General features: G+C 49.7%; 1 protein-coding gene across 1 annotated transcript; it reads right to left on the bottom strand.

Annotated features, from left to right (window-relative positions):
* Nucleotides 1-5,316: 5,316 nt before the first annotated feature.
* Nucleotides 5,317-9,395, bottom strand: LOC133933398 (zona pellucida sperm-binding protein 3-like). The gene is made up of 11 exons (XM_062380490.1): nt 8,975-9,395; nt 8,796-8,898; nt 8,302-8,420; nt 8,111-8,229; nt 7,884-7,987; nt 6,962-7,139; nt 6,679-6,796; nt 6,293-6,384; nt 6,064-6,158; nt 5,560-5,691; nt 5,317-5,470 (listed from the first exon to the last, which is right to left on the bottom strand). The coding sequence occupies exons 1-11, from the start codon at nt 9,326-9,328 to the stop codon at nt 5,343-5,345; spliced, it is 1,542 nt and encodes a 513-aa protein (XP_062236474.1). The 5' UTR covers nt 9,329-9,395; the 3' UTR covers nt 5,317-5,342.
* Between the last annotated feature and the right edge of the window lie 454 nt (nt 9,396-9,849).

The raw sequence follows: 9,849 nt of genomic DNA, 5'->3' as shown, positions 1-9,849 counted from the left end.
TAAACATAAATATAAAAATAAGTCAAAAACAGAACAAAGTACTAATCATGTATTAATCTATTTTACCTTCAGTCATCCCCTGCATTAAAAAATATTCTATATTTGTTTCTTATCTTTGTAAATTCTTCATTTTGTACATTTATGTAGCTGATGGTGTTGTTGCTGAGTGCCGCCAGCAGGTGCCAGTGTTGCTCTGTGACAAAGCTGAACTTCCCATTAAGCTGCTCTCCCTTTATGAGCTGCTTTTTTTTCTTCTTTTGTTCTTCTGACGAGTGGAAAAACCTGTTTGATGCAGACTTTATGGAGACACACATTATTAAAGGCTCACAGAGATTGTTCCTGACAGACTGTGCGTCGACTGCGAATCACAGCAGCGGAATAACTCCAGATACAAATGAGGGAAATTAGGAATTTAGTACTTGCATTAGTCGTTTTGCAAAACAGATTCTTGTTTATTGATGAGACCCAGTGAGTGTGAGGCTCTGCAGTTCAGGGAAAACACCCTCAGCTCTGAGGTTTTTGAGATGAGGCTGCAGATAAAACCAGCCCAGAGCAGCTACAGGTGTCAAAACACACAAATCCCACATGGCTGTGATATAGGAAGGCACCGGTAATGGCACATATATCTGGCAAACGGGTTCAGAGCCTGACGAGGTGGAAAATCCCGTTCTCTCTCTTCCCCTGCATGGACATTTCTGCAACAGTGCGGATTTATCAGCCGCTGAAAGGTGTAGGCCCCGGCGCCCGGAGATAAGCAGGAAGGAGGGATCATGTATGGATGATGTGGCGGGATACACGTGCGCACGTGGACGAGGGAAACGACTCCCGGGGGGATTGCAAAAACCGCGGAGGATGGATTCAGAGAAAAACAGGATTCGGTCCTCGTTTGGATGAGGCGAAGCCAAAATAGAGGTGCTGACAGCTTCCTCCATCCAGACCCGGTGGGAGCGCTTATCCAGTTTTGCTTTGTGAGATAAGAGCGGGGGGGATTTATTTATTCAGGGTTGATAGCTCCGGCGCACTTTGAATGATAAAGGCGTGTGTCTGTATGCGGCGTTCATCCACTTTGGGCACGCCAGTCAGGATTAAAGGTGGTGGGTCTGTGGGACGAGTTGTGTGTACGTTGGGAGGTGTGTGTGTTTTTTCTACGGGCCCCTTTGTCTGCCTCCTTGTTCCACGTCCGCACCTGAGAGCCGCCATCAAACGTCGCTCAGCACGTTCCCATTAAAGCTCGTGAGAAACGCCACGGAGTCCACATCAAACGCGAAGGCCAGAATATTTTCCATCCATTGTCTGCGGAGGAAGAAGCAAAACCCACATCTGAGCCCTTTTGTTGTGGTTTATCCTCCTGGCGGTTGAAAGGAAGGTGCTGGGTCGGAGTGTGCTGTTGTTTCAGTCGGGAGCAGACATCTGTCGTGTGGAGAGTCACATCCGCGCTGGCTTCCCTGGTGCAGATGCTTCCCGGCGTGGCGGTTTATTTGTCTCGTGTGGTGGGCGTTCAGGGCCGGAGGAGCGGTGCCGCGTGGCGCTGTGGGCTCAGCTGACGAGGAGGCCCCCGATCAACACTTGATTTGTTCGGTTTGACTCGTGTGCGACACAATTTTGGAGAAACTTCAGTAGTTTAATCCGTCTTTAGCGATGCTTGTTGTGTAGCATTGGCCTCACACCTCGATGACCTGATCCTATCGGGTTATTTGGACTTGGACTACAAATTCAGAAAAGACTTTGTCACAAGCTGCTCATGAATGCAACTGCTGAAGAAACACAATGGAAACTCATCCACAGAGGGTGTGTGTGTCTGTCTGTGTGTTTGTGTGTGTCAGACACAGTCAAATAAAACAGACAGGCGTCCGTCACACAGGCAGGAAAGAGCATCGGTCTGGGCTTTGACCTTCAGTCTCTTCCTGTTGTAACAGACACTGGGGTGCGTCCCCAGAGGCGGGGAGAGGAAAAGCAGGGGCCTGACCCCCCCCCCCCCCCCCCCCCCCACACCCACCCGCCCAAACATCCCTGATGGGGGGCCCGTCACGCTCCCTCTGATCTCCACCGTTTTCCAGTTGGTTCTATTGTGAGATATGTTTTTTCATCCAGGTTCTGAGGCTCTCGTGGGGGCCACCTATGGAGCTGACTCACACTCACACACACACACACACACACGCACACAAACACACACTAGACTCACTAAAAAAAAAACTGTGGCAAAAGTCACCACTGCAGGTAGGGGGTGAATAATAATTCATTCTGACTGTTTATTGACTTTATCCACATGTCCTTATTTGTCCTTATGATTTGGAGATATTATTATTATTGTTTTGCAAAACTCACTATTAGAACTATTAAAATCGTATGTAATGGCAAAAACAATGGAACACAACCTCTTGCATTTAAAAACTAGTCTCCACCCAAAAGTTCTTAATTCTTTGTTTTCTAACATAAATATCTCTGAATATTTTTTAATATTGTTAAAGAACATTGGAAATATTTGTGGCTCTGCCCTCTGATCTGGATCCGCACCAAGATTTAATGGATTCTTTCTTCCAGCAGATCCACAGGCAGCGATATTGGATCCCAGTAACACCCCAGCACTCCCAGTCACTCCTCAGTCTATTATCTCGCCCCTCAGCAGCACAACTCCACTTCCTCCCTGTGAAGGACGCACACGGCCTCCTCGATAAGGTAAACAAACGTGGCCTCTTTTAACTTCACCAGCCGCACAATTCAAACGTCTATTTCAGCTGATAAGGTCATGAGGGGGGGGGGGGGGGGCACACACCGCCCCCACCCTGAAACCTCGGAGACACACACTCATCCCTTTGTGCCCCGTTGAAGGAGACCAGTGGATGCATGTAATCAGCATATTATTGATAGTCTTAATGAGAAAGACTCTGAGTCACTGAAGCCATTAGCCAGGATAAAAGAGGCTTAATTGTTTTGTGCGCACGCGTGTGTGTGTGTGCGTGCACGTGTGTGTTGCGCCGTGCGCGGGGCTAAGACCAGGCTAATTAAATCCATCGCCTCCGTGCGCAGCTTCTTACCTCTCTGTTAATTAAGAGGGTTAATTACGGAGCCTGGACGCCCGGATGTGCTGCTGCATCTGTGTCATGGCAACACAATGAGCCTGAGATGTGTGTTTGGATTCAAAGGAGTTGATGGTTGAAGGCCGATGGTATCTGGAGTAAATGAGAGAGAATAACACAGACTCCGACGATGGTGTGTCAGAAAGAAGAAAACCAAACTGAGGATTTCTGCTCCACGTGTTGTGGCATCGACCACCGGCTCCGGCGTTAACACCGACCTCCGCCGTCACCCCGTGGACGAACGCAGCGCAGCAAGGACGGGGAACAATGTTCCCCAACACGCTCCATCCACGGGGGGTAATGCTGTTAGAGCTGCCAGACATGAGAGGACTCTCCCTGCCCGCCCCCCCCCCCCCCCCGCCACTGGACACACACCATTACTTTTGATGGTCTGTGTGTGTCTGTCTGGAAGTGTGTGTGTGTGTGTGTGTGTTTGTGTGCCCTCGGGGGTCACACATTCCGTGGAGGACAGAAATGGCTGATTCAGGACGCGCTGCTCAACATGGGCTCCGTTAGGCGTCTGTGGGGGGGCGAGCGTATCCACTGGGATGATGATGATGATGATCGTCTGTGGCCAGAACGATTGTTTTACACTCTGTACTCTCCTTGTGAAGCTGCAGGCGAGTGTTGCACTGTATGTAAGAGAGAACACACTGGAGGAAATGTGGCTCGGCCCTTTTTAAAAACATATTTCAGGTCATTGTGTTGGTTTCCCCGCCGGTGATTCAGTGTTCGGATCCAGTCTCCCAGCTCTTATCAGCCCTGGTTTCAGCTGCAGGAGGAAAACTGTCGCACTGGGGTCGTTTGCCGCGGAAAAGCAAAGGTCAAAGGTCACTGTTCAACCTATGATGTAATCAATTCATTCTTGGGACCAGGTGACAACTGGTCAAAAGTTCCCTGGAGGCAGATTTTGTGTTGAAGAGGTCAAAACACATGATTTGTGAGACCACTGTGACCTTGACCTCTGACCCTCCCCAAATCCTTAGTCTAGGTGAACTTGTAAAAACAAATTTAAAAGGACTATTGTTCATGAGGCAATTAAAGGCCTTATGACTTCTGTTTCCTCTGCTCCGTCTCCTCGCTCTAAAAAGCACAATCTTCTTCTTTCCACACATTTAACGATTTCTTTCCAGGGAGAGATTCTGCGTGTGAGCGTCCGTCACCGTGCACGGCATGTCGCTGTGCTGTGCTGGTGCATCATTAGGTTATGGCTTTTTATGATCCTCTGGAGTCGTGGAAATGGGAAGGGGGGGGGGGGGGGGGGGGGGGGGGGGGGGGGTGGGGGGGGAGGGCGTACAGCATCCCTCCGGTAGTAAACTAGCACCGCCGTCAGCCCCCGCCCCCCCCCGCACACGGGGAACAAACACCCCATTAAAGCGAGGCCCCTTCACATATTACTGTAATAAAAGGCCCCACTCTCGCCTTTTTAATTATGTCTATTCGTCTTCCCGGGCTCGTGAGCAACAGTTCACGACGAGCCCCATTTCCCCGGCGCTCTGCCGCAGAAGCCGGAGGGAGGGGGGGGGGGGGCGAAATTTCAAGGAGGGGCCCCGAGAACGGCCTGAAGCTAAAATATGACGACCGTTAGCGGGATGGTGCTTTGTGTTTGACCTCGCAGCGTGGAGCCAGCGGCAGCGCCTCTCTTCACCTCCTGAGGGTTTGCTTTGTTTCACATGTGGATTTATATAAAGACTGTGGTGGTGATGGCGAGAGCCGGAAAAATTAACAGTACAAATCATCCGTGCATGAGTTAGGCTCGGAGGACAACACTTTGGGTCGGCTCTTAACTTCCACTCGCCTTCCTTGTCGGGTGTGTGCACAATTCTTTCATAATTAATGTGAATATAAAAGCCGCCCCCTCATTTTCAATGTTTATCATATTTAATGTTTTTGCCTCATGCATCAGCTGAATACCTTAAGAACACTGCTAAATAGATAAATATACATTATATGGCCTGCAAGGTTGAACACCCTCTTTTTTGTCATAACATGTTATTGCCATTTAAATCAGGTGGAAACATCCAAACAGCGAAACCAAAGAGCATAACAATCATTAAAGAAGAAACAGGTCCTGAAGGGGAAGGCCGACCCCCGGGAGCCGCAGTCTACAGCTGGATCCTTCCCAGCACAACCTATCCCAGGATGCATTGTGCTTCAGTGAGTGTCACGCTTCAAATCAACAGTATAGATTAAAATAAATAAGCTCTGCAAGAAACAGCAATAAAAGACAAACACGGGCTGGTTTCAAGGTTTTATTCTGTTGAATCAGGTGGCGACATTGTGTCTATTGAGTTTGTAAAGGTTGGTCACAATGATGGCACCCATGAAAGACATCAGCACCATGGACAGCGCTGCACCCAGTCCGCACACCAGGGCTATCGACTGGGAGGAGGCTGAGGGAGGAGACGGAGCTTACTGGTTCCAGGAGTTAAAGCGTTTATTAAAAAAGGACAAAAGTGTGAGATTGTGCATATTTTCTCACCTGCCGGAGTAACTTCCTGCGTGTGGAGCAGAAGGAGCCGCTCTGGAGGAAGCTCGGACCCCTCCGTCAGCTCCTCCTCCGGGACGGGGCCCAGAGCGACCTCCGCCTCCCACTGCAGCTCTGGAGGAAGACCTTCAGAAGAAGAGAGAAAGACACATCCATTGTGTGTGCATTGAGCCAGCTGAGTCAACCATTCACGACACGACTGATTGGGCAGGCAATTAAAAAGATTAGTGCAAAAATCAAATCCTCCAAAGACGTGTAAACGGGGTGCGTGCCAAATGAGAGCAGGGAAGCTCCTCTAAACATGGGCGGAGCCTCTGCTGCTCTATTTGTCTGCGGGTGATTATAGTTTACTTGCAAGAAGCTACTTGGGTTCTTTTCCAATTGGCGAGGTCGGGACCATTCAGATACGTAAAAGCTTCGGTATCAACCTCTGGGTTTTGTCTCAACTCTCCAGGAGTCATGCAAGTGTCATGTTGTGTTGCTTCTGTGAAACCATACCAGCGTCCGCCACCAGGGCTCGTCTCAGTCTCCCCTGGCCGCAGCTGCTTTCACAGCAGCCACACACCTTGTTGTCGCCACCTGATGCCACCCATCTGTCGGGAGACAAACACAGAGATCTTTAGTTTGTGGCTAGAATTAGGCAGGAGGGCATGGATATAGCATTGGGACACTTTTTATTGTTGTATCCTTTAGCCAAATGATCCCAGATCCATTTGTAGGGACGAACCTGTTGGCCTCGGTGAGGAATGAACACGCTTTGTGCTGCGAGTCGACGGGAGCAGTGACAGTCGTCGCTTTCAGACGACACGTGATGTAGATCTACGAAGATGCACACATTAAAACATGGATGCAACTGTTGAACACACTTCACAGGCTGTATCTTCTTACATTTTATTCAGAACTACCTGAAAACATTGGAAAATCTGTTCCCTTCCTGAAATATCTACATGTAACAGAACCAAAAGTAGGTTAAAGAAACACATCGACTGCTGTAAAAACACACATTTCCTCAGTTACCAGATGTAAAAGTAAATCTGCCTGAACAGTCACACGTCAGACGACATGATCCACGGTCGGTCGTGTGAAAACACTCCTCGGACGAGCTGTGCTCACCGAGCCGCTGTGATCTCGCTGGAACCTGAAGGCTTTGAGCAGAAAGTGAAGTTTATCCTCCCGGCTCCTTTGCATGAAGTAAGACTTGGCTCCTGTCAGCTTAGCATCAGTCAGACACCTTATAAGGCAAAAATATTCACAAACACCAGCCACTCGTTCCAAAACTCTCTCTTACAGGTACAGAAAGATATGCAGCTGCTTTTCCCAAACATAAATCTCAATTATCACGACAAGCCGGCTATTCTAGGAAACTGTGGGAACTGGTTTGTGGCCGGCGTCTCACCCGTGGTTGCTGATGAAGGGGTAACTGGGTTTGGAGAAGGGATCGGGCCCCGGCGTGGCCACGCAGCTGTCCACGAAGCCCCTCAGGGGGGCGTGGTGACCCTGCAGGACGCCCGCCTCCATGTGCATGACGTCGCTCAGGAAGAAAACTCTGGACGGCCTCTGCGACTGCCAGTCCTCTAATCGAATACAGAAGAGGGGGGGGGGGATATATAAATGGAAAAGTAATGCTGGGTCCTTCAATCGGATTAGATGAAACTCAAATGATGCCCGTGGGGGAGCGGGTCAGAGCAGCAGCAGGAGGACGAGGTGGAGAGGAGGACAGGTAGTGGAACAATAAGAGGAAAGTACTTTGATACCATGATGATTAACCTCGATAAGAAACACAGAGGAGGCTCTGCGCCTGCAAAACCTCCTTTAAAACCCTTCTTAACTTCATACAGGCCATGCAAATATCACCATAAGTAAATTCTAAAGGGTTCTGTTCGACTGACATCTTCATATTAGGGAAACATAATCAGCTCTTTCTGGATTGCACTGTCATCCCTGCAGCCTACAAGGCACGAAATGTAATTCTACATCCACAGGAGAGTTTGACAGAAGCTGAAACTGGTCTCGTTTGAGTTTGAAAACTCTGGGGCTGCCCCCCCCCCCCCCCCCTCTTCTGGGAGAAAACAACTGGCAGGAGCTGATATTCGGGCTCTTACTCATGGGCGTGGGAGTGTGGTCACAGATTGTTTCAGTTTGAAAACACTCAAGTTTCCCTCCTGTTTATCAAGTCACTGCTCAGCGTCACGCCGTCGTCTCCAAAGACCCCGAGCGATTGCAATTAACACCCTCCGCTGGAGAAATTAGTCAAACCGGCTGCCGCTTATTAAAGTCAGTGTGTCGGAGTTTGTTTGTCCCTCCCCCCCCATCCCCACCTGTCATGAGACGCAGGGAGAAGTGGAGCCGCTGCTCGGCGAGCACGTCCGAGGCGAACTGCGTCCAGGCGGGCCTCATGGCGCCGCTGCTCACGTAGTGTCTCCTGTGAGGAAGAAGATGCATCTCACTCTCAGAAGCAAAGGCTGGAGGAGGAGGAGGAGGAGGACGGAGGTAAAACAGGTTTCTGCAGGGTTTCAGGCCTTTTGATGAGAAAAGGGCACATTACCTTCGATAGTGGCATACAACTCCCACCTCAGCAGGGCTGGTCTTCAGGATGAAGGTGTCGCCTATGGGGGTCGGAGAGTAGATGAGGGAGAAGGAGTAGACGAGGGCTCCTTTAGTCATCTGAGAGAGAGCAGAAAACAGTTAGACACTTTGTACACAGGAGGGGAACGGGGGGGGGGGAGAGCCGTGCACCTTCAACGTGCTGCCGCAGCCCGTTAACGGCGTCTGGAACGACAGGACGTGGTCGTCGGTGTCGACTCCGGCGCAGCCTCCTAATGTCAGATCACCCGCTCGGATCAGCTGACTGGTTCCTATGAGAACAGAGAGGGGAGAAAAGCAAGGGCTTAAATCGAGACCATTACCTGAGGCCCCCAGTCAATAACACTCAGCGGGTGGGGGTTCAGCTACAGGACAAATAAAAAAAAAAAAAAAAGGTTGCTTAATGTATTGCCGTGAAGTCAGCGTTCGAGTACCAAGAATTCTCGGATTGGAGGAATAAGAGGAAACACGGTATCGACCGCTCCAGTCAATAGTCTGTGCCATTTGCAGTAATAAGCACAAGGTCCCATCTTCACCATTTTCCAACCCAGGCCTCTAACCTGGCCATCTCTCTTTTTCAAACATCAGAGCAGGAGGCAGAGAATTAAAAAACATGCCATCACTTCAAACTGTCCGCCATTACCCACCCAGGAAGTTCTTCTTGACCTCCACGCTGACCTCTCTTTCCCCGCAGCGCACCGCCACGCTCTCAGCAGCCACGGGCACCCGCCGCTCCGCCTTCTGCGGCACCTACCAAACCGTTCACACTCGTTTACACTGAGCCCATATGTCGCCGTGGATCGAGTTAATGTGTAGAAATGTGTACTTTTGATTCCTGCCTGGCTCGTGGGTTCAGATCTGGGCCTTTAAAGGGCAGTTGGAGCAGCTCCGGGGCCCTTTCCTGCCCTGGGGCCTGCGTCTGCTCCACGAGAGGCCCGGTGGGTTTCTGCTTCCTGAGCTGGTAGCTCCTGAGCCGGTACGTGGTGGGAGAACGCGCCGGCTCGCTCTCCGTCCGGTTGGGCCGATGATCCATCGTCTGCAGGGACCTCGTGGTCGCCGGTGGGATTTGGCTCGATGAGTGCGTCTCGTTGGCGCTGAGCCGGCTGGGCGAGGCCACGCCGAGGTTCCCACATGAGAAGAGAAGCACAAAGCCCAGAAACACAGCTTCTCCGGGCCCCATCACAACTCGGGAGAAGTGAGAGAAGAGCTGCTCCTTTTGACTGAAGCAGGGAACTGGCACCTGGCTGAGGCCCCGCCCACAGCTAATGACTCAATTGGACTCCAGCCTGAGGGAATCCATCTTTGAGGAACTGAAGATGAGACATGGAATGTTTGATTATAAAAGTATTTAACTCTTGTAAAGTCCAGGAAGAAATTACATTCAAGTAATTTGATCTAAACATAAAAAAAGTAGGAAGAAAGTAGAAAAACTATTGCAGATTATAAGAAAAAAGTAGTTTTTTAAATAAAGAAAACTGAATTAAAACAGGAGGTTGAAACAAAACCAAACAGCCATCAGATGAAAGGTCAAGTTATGAGAAGGCTCTGGCACAAAGATGTGTTAGAAAATATACTGACCCTTTAATGAAAAACAAAATACAATCTATCTAAGACAAAGTTGGATTTTTTATTTTTATTCCTCTTGTTGAAAATAAGAAAAAAATTAAGTATAAGCTTTAAATTCTTGTGGAGATCCAAGAG

This window comes from Platichthys flesus, chromosome 22 (assembly GCF_949316205.1).
Source record: "Platichthys flesus chromosome 22, fPlaFle2.1, whole genome shotgun sequence".
In the NCBI taxonomy this organism is placed as follows: domain Eukaryota; kingdom Metazoa; phylum Chordata; class Actinopteri; order Pleuronectiformes; family Pleuronectidae; genus Platichthys; species Platichthys flesus.
The sequence above is the reverse complement of the archived record's forward strand: the minus strand, read 5'-3'. Positions and strand labels throughout refer to the sequence as shown.

What these genes read in the sequence shown, in the direction of transcription:
- LOC133933398 (XM_062380490.1), bottom strand. Translation starts at nt 9,328, where the DNA reads ATGGGGCCCGGAGAAGCTGTGTTTCTGGGCTTTGTGCTTCTCTTCTCA. An exon ending in AGCCCTGGTGGCGGACGCTG is followed by an intron (nt 5,692 to 6,063) that starts GTATGGTTTCAC and finishes CTTCTTCTGAAG; the next exon opens with GTCTTCCTCCAGAGCTGCAG. An exon ending in GCAGGAAGTTACTCCGGCAG is followed by an intron (nt 5,471 to 5,559) that starts GTGAGAAAATAT and finishes CTCCTCCCTCAG; the next exon opens with CCTCCTCCCAGTCGATAGCC.